This window comes from Thecamonas trahens, assembly GCF_000142905.1.
Source record: "Thecamonas trahens ATCC 50062 unplaced genomic scaffold supercont1.46, whole genome shotgun sequence".
NCBI classification, from domain to species: Eukaryota; order Apusomonadida; family Apusomonadidae; genus Thecamonas; species Thecamonas trahens.
The window spans coordinates 138056-162995 of NW_013657634.1; the positions used below are offsets into that span (position 1 = coordinate 138056).

The 24940-nt window shown below is 65.2% G+C and overlaps 8 protein-coding genes across 8 annotated transcripts; 4 read left to right on the forward strand and 4 right to left on the reverse strand.

Annotated features, from left to right (window-relative positions):
* Window positions 1-168: 168 nt before the first annotated feature.
* Window positions 169-1138, forward strand: AMSG_09369 (uncharacterized protein; the record flags this gene model as incomplete). Its single annotated transcript, XM_013899293.1, has 2 exons — window positions 169-1074; window positions 1115-1138. The coding sequence occupies 2 exons, from the start codon at window positions 169-171 to the stop codon at window positions 1136-1138; spliced, it is 930 nt and encodes a 309-aa protein (XP_013754747.1).
* Window positions 1139-4231: 3093 nt separating this feature from the next.
* On the forward strand, window positions 4232-7194 carry AMSG_09372 (uncharacterized protein; the record flags this gene model as incomplete). Its single annotated transcript, XM_013899294.1, has 2 exons — window positions 4232-6397; window positions 6448-7194. The coding sequence occupies 2 exons, from the start codon at window positions 4232-4234 to the stop codon at window positions 7192-7194; spliced, it is 2913 nt and encodes a 970-aa protein (XP_013754748.1).
* A 4-nt stretch (window positions 7195-7198) lies between these two features.
* AMSG_09373 (uncharacterized protein) lies at window positions 7199-8878 on the reverse strand (the record flags this gene model as incomplete). Its single annotated transcript, XM_013899295.1, has 2 exons — window positions 7199-8763; window positions 8867-8878. 2 exons carry the CDS (start codon window positions 8876-8878, stop codon window positions 7225-7227), a joined length of 1551 nt encoding a protein of 516 aa, XP_013754749.1. The 3' UTR covers window positions 7199-7224.
* A 233-nt stretch (window positions 8879-9111) lies between these two features.
* AMSG_12254 (uncharacterized protein) lies at window positions 9112-12268 on the reverse strand (the record flags this gene model as incomplete). The annotated part of the gene is made up of 2 exons (XM_013899348.1): window positions 9112-11004; window positions 11408-12268. 2 exons carry the CDS (start codon window positions 12266-12268, stop codon window positions 9112-9114), a joined length of 2754 nt encoding a protein of 917 aa, XP_013754802.1.
* Window positions 12256-13422, forward strand: AMSG_09376 (uncharacterized protein). The gene has a single exon (XM_013899296.1). It carries the CDS (start codon window positions 12484-12486, stop codon window positions 13408-13410), a length of 927 nt encoding a protein of 308 aa, XP_013754750.1. The 5' UTR covers window positions 12256-12483; the 3' UTR covers window positions 13411-13422.
* On the reverse strand, window positions 13418-14489 carry AMSG_09377 (uncharacterized protein; the record flags this gene model as incomplete). Its single annotated transcript, XM_013899297.1, has 2 exons — window positions 13418-14001; window positions 14078-14489. 2 exons carry the CDS (start codon window positions 14487-14489, stop codon window positions 13436-13438), a joined length of 978 nt encoding a protein of 325 aa, XP_013754751.1. The 3' UTR covers window positions 13418-13435.
* An 807-nt stretch (window positions 14490-15296) lies between these two features.
* On the forward strand, window positions 15297-18479 carry AMSG_09378 (adenylate/guanylate cyclase with GAF and PAS/PAC sensor; the record flags this gene model as incomplete). The annotated part of the gene is made up of 2 exons (XM_013899298.1): window positions 15297-16977; window positions 17013-18479. 2 exons carry the CDS (start codon window positions 15297-15299, stop codon window positions 18032-18034), a joined length of 2703 nt encoding a protein of 900 aa, XP_013754752.1. The 3' UTR covers window positions 18035-18479.
* AMSG_12255 (uncharacterized protein) lies at window positions 17987-24908 on the reverse strand. The gene is made up of 5 exons (XM_013899349.1): window positions 24050-24908; window positions 21102-23578; window positions 20946-21057; window positions 20169-20893; window positions 17987-19495 (listed from the first exon to the last, which is right to left on the reverse strand). Exons 1-5 carry the CDS (start codon window positions 24897-24899, stop codon window positions 18044-18046), a joined length of 5616 nt encoding a protein of 1871 aa, XP_013754803.1. The 5' UTR covers window positions 24900-24908; the 3' UTR covers window positions 17987-18043.
* Between the last annotated feature and the right edge of the window lie 32 nt (window positions 24909-24940).

A 24940-nucleotide genomic window follows, 5' to 3' on the forward strand; every position in this document is an offset into this window, starting at 1 on the left:
CCACTTCGGTCCGCCCCCCCCGGTCCGCCCCCCCCGCCCCCCCCCCCTCCCCTCCTCTCCCCCTCCTCTCCCCTTTCCTCCTCCACTACTGGTACCACCCGCCTGCTAGAGATTGCACTATGGCATCTGGCTCTCGCTTGCCACTTGACTTGGTTTGACAAGCTGGTCATGGACCGGGGCATTAGCGACAGCGGTGGTGGTGGCAGTGACGGTGGTGGTGGCGGTGGTGGTGGTGGTGGTGGTGGTGACGGCAGTGGCGTGGCACTGGTGGGTCAGCCGGTGGTGGCGATCGCGGACGACGAGGCGGCGCGGTTGACGGTTCTGGTGGAGCAGCTGCGGTCACAGGTGACGGACCAGAGCAGGATCATCGACGAACTGAAGGAGGAGATGGCGGCGACCAAGGATTGCGTCGAGGCTGACCTGGTCTACGCCGGCCTGCGGGGTCAGATCAGCGAGCTGGAGATCGAGCTTGATGCTGCCGGCACTGGGTTCGATAAGATGGTGGTGCGGGCCGAGGCGGCAGAGGCTCGTGTTGCCAAGCTAAAGGCCGAGCTGGCGGAGGCGACGCAGAAGCATACGGCTGCAGTCGAGGCGCTGTACGCCGGGCATAAGGAGCAGATCGCCGAACTCGAGGCCGAGCTGACGGCAACCGCCCAGCTCCTGGATGAGGCGACCGTGCGGGCCGAGGCGGCCGGGGCTGAGCTGACTGCGGTCGTCGATGCACGCCGGGCAGCGGCCGAGTGTGTGGCGAGGCTCGAGGCTGAGCTGGCGGCGGCCGCGGGAAGTGCTGCGGCGGCTGATACAGTCGCTTGCGGGCTCCGGGAGCAGGTCGAGGAGTTGGAAGCCGAGCTGGCGGCGACAGCTGAGAAGCTGGAAGCTGTGGCCGACGACGGCGTTGCTGCCGCCGAGGCTGCAAGCGTAGAGGCTTCACTCCAGCAGATGATGGAGGACGATACAGCGGTGCGGCGCCTGGTGCTCGAGGAAGCGCCGCTGGAGCTGAGCATCGACCCGGCGACACCAACGCCCGCCCTTGTGGCTGCGCTCATCGCCGAGCTCGAGGTTCGCGAAGCCGTAGTGGAGCACTACCGGGTCAAGGACGCACTGCTGAGTCCAGGCCGCGGGACGGGCACGGAATTGAGCGCAAGCTCGGACGCCGACGAGGCGGGCATTGCGGCCGGAGGCGTGTGCTGGCGGTATGCCCGCGACGGGGCGGCAACTCTGACGATGGCGCTGCTGTTGGCGCTTGTGGTTGGCCTCCTTTCTGGCGCTGCAGAGCCAGGGCCGACGTACCATGGCGGTCGGTTTATTCCGAGCTAGCAGGAGCGCGGGCATGCAGAGCCCACGGGCCGAGGTTGCTCGCCGAAAGCGCCGAGCTCGGCAGCAGCGCAAACTCTGTGGCGTTATCCTGGACGTCGGCGTGGAGGGTAAAGCCATTCGCGGCGGCGGCAAGGGCGAGATCGGGCGTGGAGCGTTCCACATACAGATGGCGGAGAGCCTGCAGCGCGTCCAAGGCGGCAGGATCAAACTCTGTCTTGCGGAGCGAGAGATGCTCCAAGGCGGGGAGGGTGGCGAGCGGGGCGAGCGACGGCAGCTGGGTTTCATCGAGATTGAGCGTCCGAAGCGAGGCAAGCGACTCGACAAGGTGTGCACCCGGGACAGCAGTGCGGCTGAGGTCCAGATCGACGAGCGAGGCGAGCTCGTCGAGGACCGTCCACGACCAGTCGTCGACGTCTGTGGCGGCAGCGAGGCGCAGGAGGCGGAGGCGTGACATGTGCTGGATGACCGCAAGATCCAGGCCGACGCAGCCGGCAATGTCCAGCTCGATGAGGCCAAGATTGGCAAGAAAGCTGTAGTCTGCCGACCGGATCAGTGTGCCGGCCATGCGGAGGATGTCGAGGGTAGGCGCGAGGGCGACGAGCGAGGCGAGCGAGTCGACGCAAGTGTAGGAGATGTCGAGGGTTGCCAACGCGCCCAGCTTGGGCAGGACGCCTGCGTCGGGTCCAAGGACAGCGTCGAGGGCCTTGTCCGGCACGCTCGCCATGTGCAAGGCCGTGAGTGAGGGGAGGGTCTTGAGCGCCACGCCGGCGTCGGTAAAGTCGACGCCCGACACATTGAGGCTCACCACAGGCGCAGTGACTCGGCCGAGGAGGCGGAGCGAGACTGGCTCGCGGACGGTACTCCAGTCGACCTGTGCCCGCCCGTCGGCATCGATGTCGACGCCGTACACCCTACTGGCCATGGCGGAGAGGAGGAGAGGAAGAGAGGAGTTGGGTGCTGGGCTCTGGTGCTGGCTCTGGCTTTGCTCTGGCGGCTGGCGACTGGCTACGGCGAGTGCAGAACGGGGACCGCCGGCGAGGTCGGCGAGGCGAGCGGCGAGCGGGATCGGGCAGCCGAGGCTCGGAGCTTAAGCGAGGCAAACTTGGAGTTGAGCGATGGGCGCCTGCGGAGGGCACCGGAGCGACGGGCGAGGTTAATGCCGAGCGAGTTGGCGCCAGGTGACGAGCCGCCCGTGTCGCCGAGGGGGTCGGCGCTGACGCGAGCATGGGCTTTGTGGACAAGCGCCACAAGCTCTGACTCGGAAGGGAAGATGGAAAAGTGCGGCGGTGGCGGCTTGGGCGGGAGGTGTGCCGAGGCATGGGGTGCGGCGAGCGGGTCAGCGATCGCCGAGGAGGCTGGCGATTGGAGCGCCGACTCGACGCGGAGGCGGTTGAGGAGCGACTTGCACTCGCGGTCCCACTGGGTGAGGGTGACGGTGGTGTAGTGGTGGAGGGCGGCGAGGTGGGCGCGCTCGCGCTCGAGGAGGTTCTCCTCGAGGACCAGCCACTTGACGGTGTCAGGGACGGCGTTGTAGGCGTTGATGGGCGACGGCGGAGCGAGCAGCGGCGCCGCCGACGTCGAGTTGCGGCGGGAAGAGTTGACGGCTCGGCGGCGGGCGAGTTCGGCGCCGAGTGTGGCGGCGTTGCCGGAGACGGTGAGGCTTGCTGAGGCCGAGGTGAAGATAGAGGCATTGGCAGTCTCACGGGCGTCGTTCATGGCGCGGCGCTCGACAATGTCAAAGGCGCGGGCAATGATCTTGACCTGGGCCATGCGGCGGGCGCGCTTTGCACGCCAGCCGGCCTGCACCGTCATGGCGGCAGCGCGGAAGCGCTTGACAAACTTGACAATGTCGTTGACCTGCTCAAACTCGCCAAGAACGTCTGCGGCGATGGTGGCGGCCTTGCGCTTTGCAGCGAGGCGCTTCTGAAGGAGGCGGACGGTGAGGGCGCGCTCGAGGGTGTCGACACCGTGTGCCTCGCGGGCAAGGCGGTTCATGCGGTGTGAGCGCCAGAAGCGCTGGATGGTCTGGACGCGCTCCTCGACGCGGGATTTCTTATCGCGGGCGGCGACGATGGCGGCGCGCCAGTGCTCGAGGCGGGCGGCGAGTGCGACGAGGACAAGCCAGGGGCGGGCGCGAGCCTGGCGGCGGGCAAATCGCTGCTCGGCGCGGGCGTCGACGGCGCGGGCATCGTCGCCGAACCGCATCTCGGCCCGGCGACGCAGGAGCCTGCGGGCCTGGGCTTGCTGAGCGCGCTCTGCAGCGGCGATGCGGGCATCGTGCTTGGCACGCCAGCGAGCGCGAGCTGCGTCCATCTCCTCGCGCGAGAGAACCTTGCGGTTTGCGTCGACGATGGACGACTCGTGCTCTGTCCGAGCGAGAGAGTGGAGCGAGGCAGCCAAGTCGGCGAGCGCATCGCCGTCGAGGTGATCGTCGTCGGCATCGTCACCATCAAAGACAGCCATACGAGCAGAGAGCGTTGTGGCCAGAGCCGGCGAGTTGCGGGCTATGGATCGCTCTGTCTTGACCGCATCGGCAAACGAGCGCCATGCACGGCGATTGTTGCGAAACATGGCGAGGCGGCGGGCGACGGCGGTGGAGAGCAGCGACGACGAGGCCGTTGACTGGGCATGTCGTCGGAACGAGCGCACGTCGCCAGTGGTAGCCCATGCAGGGCCAGCTCCCGACTCAGCCCTTGCTCTCTGTCTAGGGTGGCGGTGTCGTGGCATGGGTCTGTTACTGCTCCTCTCCCCCCCCCCCCCCCCCTCCCTCCCCACCCCCCTCCCCACCTCCTCCTCCCCGCCCTACTGCACTCCACTTCACTCCACACGTAGCCCATCCATGCGCCCACACACGGTGGTGGCTGTGGCCGCACTGCTCAGCTTGCTGCTGGTGGTGGCTCCGCAGGTGGCTGGCATGCCGTACGCACGCAAGCGGGCGGCGCCGTTCCATGGCATTGACGGCCTCGCGGCGCCGCCAAGCCGGCAGGAGACCGACGCCAAGGGCCGCATCCATGCTGCGCACGACGTGTTCCATGTGGATGAGCGCGGTGAGACCCGCATGGCCTACTCGGCCGTCCTTCGCCCGCGCACCATCGCCCTCGATCACGCTCCTGCTGTCCACGACATCCACTGCGCCAGGAGCACCCGCTCTGGATCGGACGTCCTGCTCGTCGTCTCGTCGGCGCCCGAGGAAGTCATGGCTTGGCCGGTTGGTGCGCCCGCTGTCGGCGGCGCTCACTTTTCCTGCGGCAAGCCGCTGATGGTCCGCCTCGCGGGCTCGCCGTCGCGGCTCGGATCGTCGGGCGTCGTCTCATGGCCGGTGGTGGCCTCCAATCTCACCGATGTCTTTGAGCACGCCCATGTGGTCTTTCACCACGAGCCGGCTGCCGCGTTTGAGCCGCCGCGCCACGACTCGCAGTCCATGCTGCCGCGGGTGGCACTCGACAAGACCTTTGACGTCTTCAACTTCAACTACGACGCTGACGATGACATTGCCGCAGAGTTTGAGGTCACCGCGGGCCCGCTCACCTGCTACAACTGCTACGCGTACATGAGTGCCGGGGTGCACATGGAGCTTACCATCGCCAACTTTTGGATCGAGAGCTTTGAGGTCAAGGTATTTGGCGAGGCCGCCGTCAACGGCGACCTTGCTGTGGAGAATCCGTCGTGGACCGAGAACATGGACGAGGACCACGCGTTTGATATTGGCGGTGAGATCCCAGGCGTGGCGTGGATCTTTGTCGCCGCCGGCGTGCCCATGCACATCCAGCCCAAGTACCGCCTCCAGGGCATGGCCAAGGCCATGGGCTCCATCACCATGCGCATCACCGCAGGGCTCTCGGCCAAGGCCTCGGCCGAGTTTGGCGTCCGCTACCGCAACAACCGCTGGTCGCTCATCATGGCTCCGGCCTGGGGCCTCGAGCTTCGCAAGCCGCAGTACTTCTTTGAGCAGAAGGACGTGACGCTCAAGGCGTACGTCATGCCCTCGCTCACCATCATGATGTGGCAGACCGTCGGCGTCGGCGTCGTCGCCAAGCCCTACATCGGCTACGAGCTTGTCGACGCCTCGGGCAATGCCGTCAACAACGACGACGCCAATGGCCGCGTCGTTGGTTCGCTCATCGACATTCCAGACTCGCCACTTGCCCGCCCTAACCCGGTCAACTACGCCCCGTTCAAGGTCACCGCCACGACAACCTCGGTCACCCTCGGCTGGCTCCCACCCACCCTCGGCGCCCGCACCTCGGCGCCAACCCGCTACGCCCTCGACCGCTACAAGTGCGGCCTCTGGCCGCTGCCGTGCGCGGTGACAACAAACCCGTGGGTCGCCGTCACCGACGCCATCGACCCATCGGCGCCATCCCCGCTTCGCCCGCGCTACACCATGACCGGCCTCGAAGCCGACCAGGGCTATGGCGTGCGGCTCAAGGCCGGCTCGGCCTCGGGCTGGGGCGACTACTCGCCGACCGTTGTCGTTGGCACCTCGGACGGCTCGCCCTCGCTCGACTCGGTCTACTTTCCGCTGCCCGGCACGTCGTGGGCGACCGGCGACACCGTCGAAGTTGCATGGGGCGCGTCGGCCATGTCCCCAACTGCCACCCTGCGCATCGAGCTGTGGGAGGCCGTCCCGCGGTGGCCCGACGAGCGAGTCGTCACCCTCGCATCTGGCGTCTCGGTCGCATCCGGCGCCGCCAACGTCACCCTGTCGTACGATCTGGAGACCAAGTCCAACTACTACGTAATGGTTGTCGACGAGTCGGACTCGTCCAACACCGCCGACTCGGGTGAGTTTGCCATCCGCTTCGTCTCTTCGCCGGCCAACGGCCGGTTCATTGTCCAGGTTCTCTCGGCCTCAGGCCTCCCCGGCGGCACTGGCATTGATCCGTACGTCAAAGTCGCCGTCGCCGACTACGGCGAGAAGCAGACAGCGTACGTCTCAGACTCGACGGCACCAACCTGGAATGCTGCGCTGGCCTTTGGCCGCGAGATGCCGGTCGACCGCGCAGCGTCGCGAAGCGTCACCCTCATCGTCATGGACGACGACTTTGGCACCGACGCCGAAATTGGGCGGACCGCTCCGGTCACATGCACCTTTTCCGCCCTCGACACCTCGTGCGACTTCTCTCCCAGGCGCTCGACACCTCGGGTACCGTCGCGTTCAGGCTCCAGTTGCTGTCGTCGAGCTCGCGCTCGGTCCGCGACACCGCGCTGGTCAACGCCGAACCCGAGGGCCGCGGCCTGGCAAAAGTCGCGCCGCGGGCAGACACCTGTCCCGGCGACGTCTCTTACCAGCTCTCATTTGGCGTCTCGGTCTCTGCCCGGGTCGCTGCCGTCACCATTCCGGACGCCACGCCCATCATCGGCGGCTACGAGCTTTTCCCTGGCGGCGAGCTCGGCGGTGCCGTCGCCATTCCGCCGACCAAGTTCTCGTGCGGCGTGGCGTGCTCCGGGTGTCGACAGGCGCTGGTCGACGCTGCTGCGGCACTCGGCGAGTCCAGCACTCCGTCAGCCGAGGCGCTGGCAGAACTCTGGGTTGAGCCCGACCAGCAGCGGCGGCCGTCCAAGGACGCCATTCTGGCCGAGCGGCGCAAGAAGCAGCTCCAACAGCTGATCATTGTGGCAGTCGTTGTCGGCGTCGTCATGTGTGGTCTTTGCTGCTGCGCGGCATGGTGCTACTACAAGCGCCAGCGCCGCGACAACGAGTCTCGCCACCACTCGCGTCGGCACGAGGTGGAGATGGCGCCCAAGCCGCCGCCGGTCGCTGCGCCGGCGGCGGCGCCGGCTGCTCCGGTCCACGTCGACCGCGACTCACACTGGTGGAACCCGATGGGCAAGGTCCACATGCCGTGGATGTCGTCGTCATCATCGTCTGCCTAGCACACACAAGTAAAGACTTTACAACACACACTACCAGTAGTCGTCGTCCGAGTCAGAAGAGCCGTTCCAGTCGGTGGCGGTCTCGCGACCACGAAGTGCGGCGATGAGCATGGAGACAAGAGTCATGACGATGACGCCGGCGTTGCCGACAAAGAACACAGTGCCGAGGACCGGGAACTTGATGGAGATGCGGGTGACGAAGCGACCGACCTGCGACATGACGCATCCGGCCTCGATGGGCGCCTCGATGGAGCACGGCTTGGTAGAGCCGTCGGGCAGGGCGTAGACCTGCGAACCAAAGAGGGCGTACTGCGGCGCGAGCTGGACAAACATGACGTTGACGGCCATAAAGGCAAGCGAGATGATGACAACCGAGAGTAGGACACCCTGGGGGACGGTGGCGGCCTTGCGGACACGGTACATGAGGAAGCAGAAGCAGCGGATGCTGACGCGGACAAGACCGGCGGCGGTGGCGAGGAAAGTGAAGAGGTAGACGCCAAGCAGGATGACGTAGTCGAGCGGGAAGACTGTGGCAAGCTTGACCATGAGCATGTCGAAGGGGTTGGAGATCTGCGGACGCGAGAGGACCCAGCCGCAGTTGTAGCCGCAGACCGAGTGCTTGAGGCGATCGACGCCGCCAATGATGAGCGAGATGGTGAGGAAGAGGGTGAGGAGGAGAAAGACAATACCAAAGAGGATCTGAAGCGGGCGGAGGAAGCGGGTCATCTTGGCCCAGCAAGTGTTGCGGGTCGCCTGGATCCGCGCCGAGCGGCGGGTGAGCTGCTTCTCGGAGCGGCGGAGCATGTCGAGCGCCTTCTGGTCCTTCTTGGAAATGCGGCGGCCGGAAATATACTTGGCCTGGATGGCGCGGGCCTTCTCCTTGGTGGTGAGGAGCGACTCGGTGACGTCGCGTGACTCCGACTCGAGGTGGATGGAGCCGGCGATCATGGCCACGGGCATGGCGCCAAAGCCACAGCCGGTAAAGGTGACGACGCACATAAAGCCGATGACGGTGAGCGAGGCAATAGCAAACGAGATCGAAGCCTCGGTCTTGGTCTCCGAGTCGAGCAGGTGGTTGAGGTACGCCTCGGCCTGGTCGTCCTTGACGTCGGGCTTTGCGCCCGAGAGCACAATGCCGATGACGACAAGGATGACAACAATGACCAGAACCGAGATGGAGTACTTGCAGGCAGATGCGACGCGGGCGTTGACAGTGATGTCGGGATGGTCCTCCTCGTAGTAAAAGTAGGCAAAGGGAATGGCAATGAAGAGGAAGAACAGCATGACGCCGTAGAGGACGAGGTACAGGTCCCTCACCGAGGTCATGCGCGACGAGACGTCCGCCGGCGAGAGACGGGCATTGCCATGCTCATCCGACGTTGACGACACGTTGTACACATCGACAGGAACTAGAACAACCGTAAACAGGGCAAACATAAGCGCAGTCACCGCCACCACAGAGGTGAACGTCTTCTCTGGCTCGCGGGCGTGGAAGACGAAGCGGACAAAGGCAAAGGCCACGACGCCGGCCGCCACCACAATGACCGCAAACAGGATCCATGCCAGCACCTGCAAAGGGAAGAAGGGATGAGTGGGTGATGGTGGAGGGGGAGAGAGGAGGGACATGAGGGGGTGGGTGGGTGGGTGGGTAGGGGGCTGAGGAGCCACGTACGGGGATGTCCATGGTGGCACGTGTGGCGTCAAGTCTGGCCGCCGCTAGATGGACGTCGTGATCGACGGCGTGTTCGTCACTTGACCTGGTGGAGAGTGGCGATGGTGATAGAGAAACCTAGAGATGAATGAGAGATACAGATAAAGATAGAGAGAGAGAGAGTGTGTGTGTGTATATATGGGTTTTTCTGGGAGGTAGTTAGTGGCTTGATCGGACTTGATGCAAGTTGGGTATGGCGGCCTCGGTCAGGTGTGGAGCCACTGGCCGACGCCGGTGACTTGGAGAAGCGGAAAGAGGGAGGAGATGACAAGCGAGGCGGCGCCGGGAAGATCGGCCGAGTTGAGCGAAGTGACGTTGGGCGAGACTGTTGCAATGCGCCGGAGGGCGCGAACGCCGAGGCCGCGCGCGCCAGAGAGGTTGAGTGTGGTGATGCGATTGGGACGAGAAGCGTCAACACCGTTGAGCGCGTTGTCGTCGAGATCCAGGCAGTTTGAGATGTCGAGATCAGTGAGGAGAGGGAGCGCAGTGAAGACCAACGGGAGAATGTCGTTGTCGATGTGAGTTCCATGGAGGTCGAGCGAGTGGAGGAATCGCGCAGGCTGCGAGGCGAGGACCTCGACGAGGTCGGACGAGCGGAGAGAGAGCCACGGTAGCGCAAGCTTGGTCGGCTTGCTCACGTACGCCGGAAAGACGCTTGGCAGAATCCACGAGACGTCGTCAATAGTCTCTTCACAGCCTGCGATGTGGAGCTCACGGAGATGGCTCGTCCGCCATCGCAGCAGCGCAAGCCGGGTCAGGTTCTTGGCATCGATGCGGAGGCCGACAAGGTTGACGCAGTTGCGACCGATGGCCGAAACCATGCCGACATTGTGCTCAAGCGGAAGCAGCGCCCGATTGTAAGCCGCCACATGCGTCAGCGACGCCGCGGCGCCGAATCCGAGCTTGAGATCTTCAAAACCGATGCCGGTAAAGCCGCCGCAGTCAACCACTGCGATGCGGGCGAGCCTGACCGAGGCGAGGAGCGTGCCGACGACCTCGTCGGCCAGATGGGCGAGGCCCGAGAGCGAAACGCTCCGCAGACGGTCCAGGTGTGGTGTTGTGAGGAGCGAAGACCAGTTGGCGCCCGTCAGGCGGCCAGCAATCACCAGCCGCGACAGCGCGCCCGACCCGCCGATGACGCCAACCACGTCTTCGTGTGAGAGTTCCGAGACCATGGCAACGTTGAGGACCCGCAGCCGCGTACCGGCGAGTGCCAGTGGCGCCAGCGCGCCCGGGCCAAGGTGCGAGCACTTGCGCAGCGTGAGCGAGGTCAGGTTTGGGGCATGGGCGGCAATAGCGGCGACGCCGTCGTTGGTGATCGGGAGAAACGAGGCGTCAAGGATCCGGAGTGCTGGCGCGCCGGATAGCACAGCCAACATGCACTCATCGCCCATGCACATACAGCCGGCAATAACAAGGTTTGTCAGTCGCGGCAGGCTTGCGGCGGCAAAGCCGGCCCCAGTCACGGCGGTCCTCGCTACGCAGAGGCTGATGAGACCGGTGGCGGCAGCAAGGAGCGCAGCAAGTCCGTCGTTGGAGAGCCCCCGACAGGCCGCTAGATCAAGGACTCGCAGTGAAGCGGCATGGTTCGGGTCAAACGACGAGAACTTGGTGGAGACTGAGCCGGTGACTGCAACCTGCACCAGATTGCCGCCACCGGCGGCAAGAAGAAGGCCGAGCTCACAGTTGAGCCCGCGGGTGTTGCGGAGCGAGATCGAGCGAAGCGAGCCATTAAGCGCCTGTACAACCTGTACAATGCCGAGCTTGGGCACTGATGGATCTGGCGGTCCGTCGTAAAAGGCGGCAAAGCCGAGACAAGAGTCGAGCGTCAGTGCCTCCAGCCGTGGACATGCAGCCGGGAGAGAGCCGAGCAGGGCAAATGAGACGGTGCGTTCCGAGAGATCCAGGCGGCGGAGCGAGGATCGGGCGGCGAGAAAATCCATCAGGCGCTGCGGCGGCAGAGCTGGCGGTGGGCGAACAGTATGCACAAGGGTGGCAAGGAGGTACGGGTCAGTGGCGGCGGTGTGGAGGGCGGTACAGGTGGCCGAGGCCGCAGCAAGGTCCCACACGTCTAGGAACGAGAGGATGGTGCAAAGCAGCTCTGAGGGGAGCGTAAGCAAGGGAGTGGCGGTGGTGGAAGCCATGGCGGAGTAAGGTGGGGATGGCTGGTGAGAACCTTCCGAGTGGAAGGTGGGTGGGCGAGGAGCCGGCGTGCGGCCGGCTGGCTGGCTAGGAGCGCTGACTCGACTTTGAAGCGGTGTGGGCGATGCGCTCAAGATCGACGTCGTTGAGGGCGGCAAGAAGATTGGCGGCAGAATCACGGCGGACCATGCGGGGCAATGAGTGAGATGGGGTGGATGGTGGGTCGGGTAGAGTCGGTTTTGAAGAGTGTGTCGAGCGAGTGGAGATGGAGGGTGGCGGTGCAGCGGCCGACGCAGTAGTGGATGGAGGCAGCAACGGGCCAACAGGGGGAGGAAGGTACGGCCGCGAGGTGCAGAGAACTTCGGCAACTGGAAACGGGTTGTGGATTGGTCGCCGCTTGCGCTTGGCCGGCGATCGCGGTGGGGATGAGCGCTCGAGTGAGGCTGTCACTGACGCGCCGTTGCTGTCGCCGGTCCGCGCTGTCGGATGTGGCGGTGGAGGTGGGGGAACAACGTCAAAATGGCCGGCAGCAATAGGGTACGGCGGCGAGGGTGGCAAGAGCGGCATGATTGAGTCGGTGCAGTCGTCGAGGTTAAGATCGCCGTTGGCCGTGGCAGTGATGGTGTCCAGAAAGCCCATCGGGCGGTGGCGCTTGGCGCGGCGATCAATGCCTTCGTCGTCCGAGTGGTACATGGCTTCGGAGAAGAACAAGTCGTGCGAGGGAGTGATAAAGTCGAGAGGAGTTGAGGGTGGGACAAGCGCGGCGATGGTCTCGAACGCCTCGCTGGCCTTGTCGGTGCCGGGCTGGCTGCCGAGGTGGCGCAACAGAGTCGCCATCTTGTCGAGGACGGCAGCGTGTGAGGTCGCGCGCCGGGCCGATGCGGTGTAGCTCTCCAACAGGGCTTCCAGCGTGACCCTGGGCACCTCGACGTTGCTCCCGGCGCGAATCAGGGCCATGCCCTCGGTCTCGAGCATCTGACGAGTCTTGTGCAGCCCAGCATCCGTCAGCCACTCGAGGACCAGGACCGCCACCACGTCGCGCAGCTTGCCGACTGTACTCGCTTGCCTTGTGCCCTCTGTCGCTTCTGTGCTCGTCCCTCCCGCCTCGCTCTCGGCCCTCGCTCCGCCTTTTTCACCCGAGCTTGTCCTTCCGACGCCCGAGCCACTCGCTCTGCCACCAGCACTCGGTGCGCCACTGCTCTCGGCATTGTTGGACCTCATCTTGGAGAGAGTGACGGGAAGCTGTTCTGAGGTGTGCGACAAGTATCTCACTCTCGTTGCACACTCTTCCTCTTGCGCCTTGCGCTCGTCCCTATCGTAGCCCTCGGCAAGTGCCGTGCTTGAACTTTGTCTTTGGCTGGTCTTCGGCTGGTCCTCACCGGCATCGACTCGGTGCCAAACCACGACCTTTTTTTGGGGAGCCATTGCCTGCAAGCATGGCAGCTCTGAAGAGAACATCCAACTTTCGCAAGCGGAGGCGGTCGGTGCTTGAAGAGGACGATGTGCCCGAGTATCCTGGAGGCTCATCGACAGGGCTGACACTCGAGCTGGGCGAGCTTAATCTCGGCACCAGTCTGGTGGAGCCGAGGAGCCCGCGGCGTAGACGGACAACAGCAGGGGCATCGCTCGACATTTCGGACGACGACGAGGAAGCGACGGGTGGGGACAGAAACGGCGGAGCTGATGTCGAGTCAAGATTCGATGCCGATGCCGAGTTTGGCTTCTCGCAATCGCAGGGCTCATGCCCGATGGATATGACAGCGTTCTCGCCGGAGCGCGGCAGCGGGCTAGCGCCCGTGGCTGAGGAGCCGGAAGCGGTCCGGCCGCAGCCTGTGGTTGCGGACACACCGCAGCTTGCGCGCCTTCCGTCGCTCTCGGCCGAAGTCAACACGACGTGCATCCTGGTGTACGGCCTGGTCTTCGCGGTCCCGCTCAAGAAGCTGCTCGGGCGGCCGCAGCCTGTGGAAGGTGCGCTGCAGAGCGTGCGGCGGACCCGGAGCGGGCGGGTGTTCTTTGGCGAGAGCGACGACGTTCACCGGTACTGGATGAATAAGTGGCTGCGGGCGAATGGGGTGAAGCGGCCGGAGCGGCTCTCGTTTGCCAAGCGTGAGAAGAAGCTGCGTGCGCTCAAGGTGGAGGTGGGCGAGTGGGGCGACACCACCCACGGTGAGCATGGCACGTACATCGCGCTCTACACCCACTCATACACGTTCCACGATCCCAAGGCCTGGGACTGGCGGCTGTGCGCCAAGGTCGAGGCCATGACCAAGGCCAAGGCGCTGGGTAAGCTCACAGCGTTCTGCGCCGAGTTTGGGCTGACAGCGGCGGCGCCGGCGTGGCACACGGTCGGTTATCGGTGGTAAAGATGGGCAGGGTAGGGCGCCGGCTTTATTGGCCAAGCGACGAGAGGACAAGCTCTTGACAGAAGGCACGCTTGGCAGCAGAACGCTTGGCAGCAGCCGAGTCGTCGTCGACCAGTGCGCGGCGGAGGCGGACCGGGCGGAGCGACGGAGACGCGGCCGTGATACGAGACTGTCCGCGCAAGGCAGCGGTGCGCGATGAATCCGACTTGCGCTGCGAGCCGCGACTACGACCACGACCGAGGGTATGGCTACGGCCTCGGCCGCGCGGGCTGAAGCTGGCGTCCGAGTCTCCGGAGAATCGGTTCTTCTTCCGGACCTCGCGGCGCGAGTTGTCTGCCGAGCCGAAGCCGTTGTCGCGTGAGCGGCGGCGGGCGCGGGCTGGGTTGGACGGCGGGCCGCGGCGGCCGCTGCCACGCGAGCCGCCGCGACGGCCACTTCCAGGAGCTCTCCCGCCGCTGGCAGCGGCAGCAAGCTCAAGAAAGGCGTGGGGGTTATTGGATATGCCCCAAGGCGGGTGTTCGTCGATACCCGAGAGCTCACGGGTGGCATGGCCAAACGAGCCGAGCATCGACGACGCCGACGGCGGCGAGTCTGAGCGGCGCGGACGCCGCGAGCCAAAGAGACTAGAGCCGAAGCTGCCACCAAAAAAAAAAAACACGCCCGCCACCACGCCCGCCGCCACGCCCGCCACCACGCCCGCCACCACGCCCGCCGCCGCGACCGCCGCCGCGACCGCCGCCGCGACCGCCGCTACTGCGCCTGCCGCGTGAGCTGAACGAGGCCGACAGCGGCGAGGCGTCCGAGTGAAGGGCAGGCATGGCAGAAGAGGACCAGGATGACGGAGGTGAAGCCGAGAGCGTGTGCGCGATACGCTCGAGCATGGAGCTGGGGTCTGCTACCATGAGTGCCTCTGCATCGCCCTCATCACCACCGGCAGCCAGAAGGTCACCAACGTCAACGTAAGACTCGCCGTCGTCAGCCTCGCTCTCCGCCACCGCCGCCACAAACATCTCCGCCATATCCGACGGCACAATCACAAGCTCTGCCGCTCCAGGAGACGATGATGGTCTCCGGATCATGTTGGTGGAAGGGAATGAGGAGGGGGGAGGGGGGAAGGGGGGAGGGGGGAAGGGGAAGGGGGAGGGTGGAGGGGAAGGGGGAGGGAGGGAGGGAGGGTGTGTGGGTGTGTATGGTGTTGTGGTTGTGGTGGCTGTGGGACGAGGAGTGTGTATGTATTGGTGTGTATGAGCGTGTGTGCGTGTGTGTGCGTGTGGGTGTGTGGGTGGGTGTGTGGGTGTGTGGGTGTGTGCGGTGTGCCTGTGTCCGTGTCGCTGTCGCTCTGTCGCTGTGGCTGAAAGTACCTAGTGTGCGACTCGGTGGCTGGCAGACGCTGCTGGTGGCGACTGTGACGGCAGGCCGACAACCATCACATTGCCTGATGACTGCTGGCTCGTTGGCTCGTTGGCTCGTTGGCTCTTTGACTCGTTGGCTCTTTGGCTCTTTGGCGCGTTGGCTCGTTGATGGGTTGGCTGTGGCTCTGCCTGGCGGGCGCTGCCAGTGTGTGTATTGCTCGCGCATTGCTCGGATGTTGCTCGCTTGAGAATACCCCTCCTCCACACCTCCCCTCCACCCGCCACCCCCTCTTGCATATGTCCTCGCCTCCTCCTCCACATGGCCAACTCCTCAACTATGACCCAATAGCTCCGTCTCCTAGTGTCGGCGACTTTCCTGTCATGCACCAGCACCAGCACCAGCTCCAACAGCAGCACCAGCAGCACCAGCAGCACCAGCCGGTGCCGTCCACACAGACGCCATCGGCATCGGCAAGCTCGCCAAGGACAACAACACGGACGCCGCCGCCGCCTGTGACCATCCCTGTCGTGTCCATGTCAGACCAGGCTGTGCTGGCTGGCGTGGCGCAGGCATCGTCGCCATCGGCGCTGCGGACAGAGGCCATCGGGTTTCCCCTCGGCGACGCCTCGGCCCGCATCGCTGCTCTCACCCAGCAGGTCACCCGCCTCCAGCGGACTGTCGTCCGCCAGCAGGAGATCATCTCTACACTGTCGGCGTCGCGGGGCGGCGATCGCGGGAGCGACGTATCAACGGCTAGTGGAGCCATCAGCGGTGATGGCGGAGCAGTGAGCGTCGAGGATGTGCCGTCCGAGTACGCGGTCATGGCCGAGTCACCAGCAGCGGCATCCGAGGCGTTGCTGTTTGCCTCGCGCTCGGTCGCGCGCAACCGGTCTATTTCGGGCGTGATCAACACCATCATGTCGCGGTGCCGGCAGCTGATCGGGTCGGACGTGGTCAACTTTTTCATTCTTGACCACAAAACCCACGAGCTGTGGTCGGAGACCTCGCGCGGAGTGGACGAGATCCGGTTTCCCATCACCGCAGGCATCGCCGGTTACGTGGCCCGGACCGGCAAAGTGGTCAACATCGACGACGCATACACCTCGCCGTTTTTCAATCCCGAGTTTGATCGCAAGACTCGGTTCCGCACCGGCTCGGTCCTCTGCCTCCCGGTCCGCGACGCCGACGGCGAGATCCTCGGCGTGGCGCAAGCCATCAACAAGCACGGCGCCCGTTCGTTCTCCCAGGCTGACATCGACCTCATCCACGCCTTTACCGCCCAGGTCTCAGTCTCGATCTACAACGCCATTTACATCGACAAGCTCAACACGCTCCTCACCCATCAGTCGACCGCGCCGGAGCGCGAGGCCGCCGACCTCGCCGCCATTCTCCCGGACATCCTCACCACTGCCGCAGACGTCCTTGAGGTCCCGGACATCCGCGTCTTTCTGCTGGAGCGCTCGCTCGCCTCGGGCCTCGACCTCGAGTCGGACGCGCCGCCGACGGACGTCCCGCCGTCGGACGCCCAGCGTCTGGTGGCGCCGATTCCGGTCCCGCTCGCGCTCGGCTCGGGCTCGGGCTCGCTGCCGGCCTCGCACGTTGCTTTCCCGGCCTCGCATGGCCTTTCGGGCGTTGCTCTCGCCGAGCGGCGGACCGTTTGCCTCGCCGCGGTCTCACACGAGCCACTCTATGAGCCGTACCTAGAGGGTCCGCCGCTGGCCTCGTCGTTCATTGCCACACCGCTGCTCGACGGGCAGGGTCGCGCAGTCGGCGTACTCACTGCCGCCAACAAGTTTGGCGCCCGCAACTTTTCGTCTGGCGACCGCATGCTTGTACAGTACGTTGCCAATCGAATCGAGGGCATTGTCCAGCACTGCCGGCTTCTCTCGCAGGTTGTCGGCTCGGAGCGCCTTCTCCGCAACATTGTGCACTCGCTCGACCAGGTCCTGCTCATTCTTGACGACTCGGGCCGGCTTGTCCTCTCCAACCATCGCAAGCAGACCGCCAAGCTCTTCCCCAACACAACCATGGCGGCGCTCCGCTCCTCACACTACTCGGCATGGATGGACGTCGACGAGATGCGCGCTGCCGTCGACGCCGTCCTCGACTCTGGCGTGTCGCAGGAGGCTGTCGACGTCGACGTTCGTGGCGCAGGCACCACCATCATCTCGTTCCGCGCCTCGCTCCTCCGCGAGGCTGACGGCGCCGTCCGTGGTGTCGCTATTCTCATTGACGACGTCACTGTCGAGCGAAGCGTGAGATCACCCTCAACCGCTACCTCTCTCCGGCGGTGGCGAGCAAGGTGCTTGCAGACGAGTCGGCCACCATCTCGCCAATCAACACCCCGAGCCACGCCGTCCGCTCGCGTGCGTCAATGACCCAGCCCGAGTGGGCCACCGCCACGGTGCTTTTTGCAGACATCATCGGCTTCTCATCCATGGCCGAGTCAATGGACGCTCCGCACGTCGTGGCGCTCCTCAACGACTACTTCCCGCCCATGATCGACGTCGTCCTCGAGCGTGGCGGCGTGCTCGACAAGCTCATCGGCGACTGCGTCATGGCTACCTTTGGCGTCCCCTACCCTACGCCTACAGACGCTGTCGACGCTGTCGACGCCGCGCTCGACATGCTCGACAGCATCGATGCCTTCAACATCCGCCGCTGCCGCGACGGACTCGACTCGGTCCAGGTCGGCATCGGCCTCCACACTGGGAAGGTTGTCGCTGGTAACATCGGCTCACTCGACCGCATGGACTACACCGTTGTGGGCGACAATGTCAATCTCGCGTCGCGAACGGAGATGCTGACCCGGACCTACGGCGTCCCGCTGCTCGTCACCGAGGCCACCCTTTCCGCTGCCGGCCTCCCGCTCGAGACCGGGGGCGCCGACGACCCAAGCCCGTCGCCGGACAAGCTTGTCCGCCTTGTTGACCGCGTACGGGTCAAGGGCAAGACCACCACGGTCCGGGTCTTCCAGGTTGCCCGCACCAAGCCATCGGTCCGTGACATGTTTGCAGGCTACACCAGCGCGTACAAAGCGTACCAGTCGCGCGAGTTTGATGCGGCGCAGCAAGCGTTTGCCCGGCTCGCCGAGGACCACGACGATCGGCCGTCGGCTGTCATGGCTGCACGGGCCAGCCACTTTGCGGCTGCCCTCGCGGCTGCGTCCGAGGCGGGCGCCGACCCGGCTGATGCGGCAGCGGCACGTTCTGGTGCACTCGCAGCAGCAGGGTGGAACGGCGGCGTCTGGGTCATGACCTCCAAGTTTTAAGGCGTCAGCTCAACCGTCGAGCGCGGCGCGCAGCTCCCGCGAGACCGCATCGGGTGGCGCAGCGCCCTTTGTGGCCTTCATGACATGGGCAACCAGGAAACCAAGCGCACGCTTGTTGCCCGACTTGTACTTGGCAACAGCGTCCGGATGGGCGGCAAGCGCGTCGGCGCACAGTGCGCTCAACGAGTCTGCCGCCAGCGGCGCGAGGCGCCAGCCGCGGGCGTCGAGAACGGCGTCGACGGCGGCAGGGCTTGCCTCACGCTCGCCGGCTCGATGCAGCTCAAGAAAGACGCTGCGCGCGACCTTGCGCGAGACCTCGTTGCTCGCTACTAGCTCAAAGATGCGCGCCAGGACGCTCGGGCGGACCACTGCGTCGGCCATGGATGGTTGCGGCGCGCCGCCGAGCCGGCCGTAGTACTCATTGACAATAAAGTCTGCAACCGGCGCAGCCGCCGCCGCCGGCGAAGCCGCAAGCGTCTCCTCAAAGAACGCCACCGCGCCATCGACCTCGAGAAGTCGCGCCGCCTTGGCCTCGTCGAGCGCATACTCGGCGATGAGGCGGTCGAGGGTGGCAAACGGAAGCTCCGGCAGGGCAGTGCGGGCTGCGGCAATCTCGGCCGGCGAGACGCGCAGCGGCCGGAGGTCCGGGTCCGGGAAGAACCGGTAGTCGGTCTGGCTTTCCTTGGTCCGCAGCCGGTAGGTCGACGAGGTGCGGGCGTCGTAGCCGCGCGTTTCCATGCCGAGGCTCTCGCCGGCAGCCAGGGCCTCGGACTGGCGCTGGATCTCAAAGGCGATGGCGCGGCCGACAGCCTTGACCGAGTTCACGTTCTTGATCTCGGAACGGACGCCGAGTGGGGCGTCGCGCGATGCACGGATCGAGACGTTGACGTCGCACCTCAGCGAGCCGTCCTCCAAATTGCCCGAAGAGACGCCAAGGGCACGGACCAGCATTTGAATGGCGCGGAGGGCAGCCTGTGCGTCCTCGGGCGAGTGCAGGCCAGGGGTGGTGACGACCTCGACCAGCGGCATGCCGGCGCGGTTGAGATCCAGCAGGGCGGCGTCCGGGTTGCGGGCGAGGGCGAGCTTGCCCGAGTCCTGCTCGAGCGAGCAGTAGTCAATGGCGACAGCAGGCGGAGAGACCGATCCGCCAAGAGGCCGCGGGCCAAGAACCAGCTCCCCGCCGCGGATCAGCGGAGCCATGCGCTGTGTGATCTGGTAGCCGAGCGGCATGTCTGGGTAGAAGTAGTGCTTGCGGTCAAAGAGCGAGGTGGGGGCGATGGTGCCACCGAGGGCAAGGCCAAGCGAGAGAGCATGCGAAACAGCCTCGGCAGAGACCACAGGCAGGGCGCCAGGGAGGCCTGCGTCGAGAGCCGCCACCGCCGTGTTGGGTATGCTTGCCGTCGACGTCGAGGTGCCGGCGGCCGAGAACAGCTTGCTCGCCGTGGCCAGCTGAACGTGGAACTCTAGGCCCACGTCCACCACCAGCCGCCGCACCACTGTGTGGGGCGGACAGGCGAGGCGGGCCCAGGTGCGGAGCATGGAAGGGGGTGAGGAGGAGGAGGGGGGGGGGGAGGGGGGGGTCGGCTTGTGTCGCGTTGGGTGGGCGTTCACTTCAAGCTGCAAGATCACAAGGCGGATCCGACAGAGTCGGCAGCCGGGTCGCGCTGGTCGAGCCAGTGTCGAGCATGCCGGACGCCAGCGGACTGATAAGAGTGGCCGATGATGATGGCTGGCGTGAGAACGATGAGGGCTGCAGCCCGAGCGAAGAGATCTCGTGCTGAATGGACCGTTGCCTGCTTTGGCGGATGTCGGCGATGGAGAGCGATGCGGTCATGCCGCGTGACGCCGATGAGAGGTTGCGCTTAGTGCGCTTGGTGCGCCTGGTGCGCTTGCGATTGGGCCGCTGGTGGATGCGGGAGGGCGAGTCGCGCGACGCCAGACCTTGCCCGGCCGGATGCTTGAGAAGGGCTGGGACCGAGGCGACGCCGGCTGGGGCGACGCGGCTGCTGTTGCGGCGCCGGCGGCGCCGGCGGTGCGCACGATCGTCTGGAGGCGACGCAGTTTTGGCTGACCCAAGACGAGCAGCGACGGTAGCGGAACGGGGAGGCGGGTCGACGGGAGGCGTTGAGGCTACCAGGGCGTTCTCCGATGCGAGGCCGACGACAAACCCACACTGCTGGCGTGGCGAGTCGAGCTCGCCGCCGAGCGACGTGACCGAGACGATGCCCGGCGGGTTGGCGGTTTGGCTTGCGGGGCGCGCCGGCTCAGCGAGAGCCGTCGACTCGGTCGCCTCGGGATCTGAGCCAAGGCTGGCGAGCGAGAGTGAGCCAAAGACCAGTGAGTTGCCGCCAGAAGTGCCGTTGGACTTGCCGCCGCCATGTGGTGTGGCCAGCGCAAACGCATGCATGGTGTGCGAGGCAATCGGGAGCGTCGAAGTGGCGACGCCGATGCGGTTCGAGAGGCTCTTCCGCCGCTCGTAGGCGGCAATTGCGAGAGAGAAGCCGCGGACAGCCACAAAGAGTAGAGCAAGAACAAACATGGCGAGGACGGCAAGTGAGATCTCGAGACGGACCGACTTGAGCGGACCAGCAGCCACTCCGTACGAGAGCAGCGTAGCGATGCAGGAGCAGGTGAGGAGGACAGCGGAAAAGTGGTTGCGCCAGTGCTTGCCGAACGGCCGCACCGCCTCCATCAGCGCCGCCGTGATGAGCAGCGCCGCAGACGTTAGTGCCGCCTGCCATCCCGGCTTCTCGCTGAGGATGGCGCTGGCAACAGCAACTGTCATCAGCAGCGCAAGCTGGACAAGCGACCAAAGGTAGGTCGACATCCGGTACTGCTCGTAGAGGAAGCCATACCGGGCTCGGATCGAGTCTCGGATGCTTCCACCCGCTTCCTCTTGTTGTTCGAGAACAGGAGACTCGGATGACGAGGTAGAGGAGGAGCTTGAGATGGAGGATGAGTTCGAGGACGAGGACGAGGTCGAGGTCGAGGTCGAGGTCGAGGTCGAGGTCGAGGTCGACGAGCTGGCAGAAGAAGGCGGGCTAAAGTCACCCGGCGTACAGATAACGGTTGTCGCTGTAGGCAGCATGTGGTCTGAATCAAGCTTTGTGAGCAGACCGTCGGCAGCGGCAAAGTGATAGACCGAGAGGCGGCCGGACTTGCGGAGGCCGCGGAGCTTATAGAAGGCAAAGGCGGGGAGGCCGGCGGAGAAGGTGAAGAAGCCGACCAGAGCGATGCCAAAGATAAACGAGTGTTCGGAGGAGAGGCACTCGATGTCGCGTGAGGCGGAGAGGACCCAGACGCGGGTCTCGCCGCGGGTGATCGGTACGCAGAACAGGGCTTGGAGAAAGAGCTGAGTAAGGGTGACGTACATGATAAAGCCAAAGATGATGGGGGCACGGATGCGGCGGTTGGCGTAAAACGCGGCCTTGGACGGGATAATGAGCGGGACAAGCCAGAGGAGGACAACCATGGTAGCACCCATGCCGACCGAGAGACAGACGGCGCCGTAGAAGAGGGCGGCAAACGAGCCCGGTAGGCCCTCGCATCCTGGGCGCACAAACTGAAAGTCCATGGCCACGAGCGCAAGGACTTGGTACAACTCGGCAAGCCAGCCTGACATGGCCGCTGCGTTTGTCTTGGCCACCGTGTAGAGGACCAGCAGGCCCAGCAGCGCCTGAGTCGCCGTGTTGAGCAGCGAGTCATTGAGCACGAGCGTGGCGACAATGAAGAGGGCGCAGAAGAGAACGTTGGTGGCGACTAACGTGATGAACACGGCCGTTGACGATGAGCAAGCCACGCACGCCTTGCCGAGCCGGTAGTGCCCGCCGGAGCACTGGGAGCACATGTTTCCGGTGTACTCGCCGGCGCATGCCGAGTACCGGCCGCCGCGACAACGCGACGCAGGCTCAGCGCACTTTGCGACAAAGCCGGCGTCTTCGGCTGGCGCCCAGTAGCCGGGCAGCGGCCAGAGCCGGTAGCCGCCCGGGCAAAACGCACCGACAGGGCATGGCTTGCAGTCGAGGCCACGGCCAAACTGGCCTTCGAACGGGCAATCGTTGGTGAAGAACAGGTCGTCGTAGCTGAGGAACGCACCAGTCGACGGCTCGCGCAGCGTAATTCCCAGATAGCCTTCGTCGGCCACCGGTGGCGTGACGACGTCAAAGGTGCGGCCGTCGGCGGCAGCCGAGATGTTGGCGGCCGCCGGTGGGGCGAGCTGCGACGCCACGCTCAGCTCGAGCTCGGCCCACAGGCCGAGGCCGTGGAGCACCATCTGCGAGCCGACGCGTGTCGCCACCTGCGGGCTGGTGCGGTCGATGTGAGGCCAGGTGACAGCAGCGACTCCGAGCGTGGCCTGCGCGGCGACGCCGTTGGCAAAGCCGACCGCGGACGTGAGGGCAGGCACGACTCTCACGTCGAGCGTGAATAGAGTCGAAGCATCAAGGCCTGACGCCGTCAGCGCAAGGAGACAAAACTGTGCGCCGGAACGGCCATCCACGACAAATGGCGGCTCGGCAGCTGCGCCAAGGACCGCGGTCGCGGTGGCAGCAGCAGTGCCCGGAAGCTGCGCCGTTGCCCTCCGATCCAAATAGTTGGGAGGGCGCGGAAAGGCGCCCGGCTCCGCGCCGGTGATAATGACGACGGACTTGGGCAGCGACGAGGTGAGCTCGACGACGACCCGCGCCGATGGTTCAGACGCAGCGGCCTTCCATGGCGTCGAGACTAGCTTGATAGTGCCACACACCATGTGGCCGACCTGCGAAAGGACCGGGGTGCCTGCCGGCAGCGGCGGGAGTGGATGATGCGGCGATGGGAGCGGCGGCGAGACACCCGATGGGTGAGCAAGGCCGGTGATGACGAGGTCGAGCGGAGTAGCATCGACGACGTTGACAGGGTAGCTGATGCCTGTCGGTGGCACCGAGCTGGCATACACCGCGTCGGCCGACGAGATCGAGACCAGGACCAGGGTGATCGGTACCGACTCCTCACCGCCATAGTCATCAGCGGGCGCGGAGAGCGTCAGCGACTGGAAGCTGTTCCAGTTGGTGGGCGTAAAGGTGAGAGTAGCTACTGAAAGCGTAGCGTGAGCCGGGCGCGGGGCAGCAGCGATGGCGCCATCGAGGCGAAAGTTAACGGTGACGTCGGCGGACGGCGGGAGCGAGAGCTGGACAAGGAGAGTGACGGCAGTACCCTCGGCAAGGGTGGCGCCTGCAAAGGCGACGCCATCGGAGCCCTCGGTGAGAATGCTGATATCGGCCGAGGTAGCGCCCCACGAGCCCGAGAGAACAGGCGATGGTGCGGAGGCGGCGGCGGAGGTTCCGGCAGCGTTGGTGATGGGCACGGTGCCGGTGGGGGTAAAGACGGTCGAGCCCGGAATGGGGATGGCCGAAAGCGGCGGCGGCATGGAGGCACCGATGGTGATGGTCAGCGTCGTGCCGTCGGGTGACCATGAGCCAGCCAGCGGCGTGCCGAGGCATGCGGATATCGGAGCCGGACTTGCACTCGAGGTGCGGGTGCAGGAGAGTGCAGCATCGAGGGTGGTGGCTGATGAGAGCGTAGGCGTGGCGGTTGGTTCGGAAAACGTGAGTGTCAGTAGATCGCCAGCAGCAAGGGTGGTATCTGCCGCCGTAGGGTCGGATGCGACCGCCGCCACGATTGCGGGCGGCGGCAGAAGAGTTGGAGGTGGAGGAGGGAAGGGGGGTGGCGGAGATGGCGGCGGCGGAGGAGATGGCGGCGGCGGCGGTGATGGCGGTGGTGGCGGTGGAGATGGCGGCGGCGGTGGTGATGGTGGCGGTGGAGGACTAGGCGCCGGCGGTGGTGATGGCGGCGGCGGCGGTGATGGTGGCGGCGGCGGTGATGGTGGCGGCGGCGGTGATGGTGGCGGCGGTGGTGATGGCGGCGGCGGCGGTGATGGCGGCGACGGCGGTGATGGCGGCGGCGGATTAGGTGGTGGTGGCGGCGATGGTGAAGCCGCAGGAACACACGTGGGCGATGGCGGTGCGGGAGAGTATCCACCTGTCGTGCATGTCTGAACAGTCGGTCCGGACACAAGGTAGCCAGAGTTGCAACTGTACGTTGCGGTGTCTCCGTGAAACAAGCGGTCTGTCAGGTCGCCCCCAATGGTGACCGTGCCAAACGTCGGCGCACTTGGCGCAGGCAAGCACGATGGGCAAAAGGTGAGGGTGACGGCAGGCACATTCGACGCCTGGTTGTAGCCGGTGAGTGTCGGCGGGAGATTGCCATTGGCTTGGCGGATGATGTGCAGGACGTGAATGGTGGAGGAACAGCCCGAGTACGGGACGGTGTCGTAGCGATAGAAGTTAAGCGAGTTGGTGGTGCGTATCATGAGCGCGTAGTACTTGCCGGGCGTGAGCGGAAGGCGCGAGGCAAACGAGACCTCTGCTGTGGTATCGCCGACGCTGTAGTAGCCGCCTGAGGTAGCTGGGCCAGTCACAGAAAAGTCGCCATATATCTTGGTGTACTCTGACAGCACATCGTTGTTTGCCTCATACAGCGCATAAGAGAGGCCACCATGTGGTCCCGACAGCTTAATGGTCGCACCGCAGAGAGTGGCCATGTCGTAGTTGTCAACAGGATCATACCGAAAGGCCACGCCCACAGCCCATTGCTTCACCGAGCCAGAGGTCGTCGCCGTCTCACCAAAGGTACAGACAGGCAGAGCAAACGAGCTGTTTGTGCACATCATAATGACCACCAAGGCCGCCAAGGCCATGGTGACCGTCGCTCTTCTCGCCATAACCCGGAGTGGCCGTGTCAGGAACAACGACTTGTGAACAACAAGTACAACGTTGTGAACAACGTCGCACGTCCGCGCACTCCCCAGCCGTCTGGTACACATGGGCATGTCGACTCAGGTGGTATGTGTGTGTGGGGTGGGGGGGGGGG

Bases quoted from the DNA above. Each gene is read 5' to 3' on its own strand.
- AMSG_09376 (XM_013899296.1), top strand. From the start codon at position 12,484: ATGGCAGCTCTGAAGAGAACATCCAACTTTCGCAAGCGGAGGCGGTCG.
- AMSG_12255 (XM_013899349.1), bottom strand. From the start codon at position 24,899: ATGCCCATGTGTACCAGACGGCTGGGGAGTGCGCGGACGTGCGACGTT. The intron at 20,894-20,945 runs GTTCTCGAACAA...ACTCGATCCGAG, and splicing joins CCTCGTCATCCGAGTCTCCT to CCCGGTATGGCTTCCTCTAC. The intron at 19,496-20,168 runs GTAGCCTCAACG...GTGGGCCTAGAG, and splicing joins TCGCATCGGAGAACGCCCTG to TTCCACGTTCAGCTGGCCAC.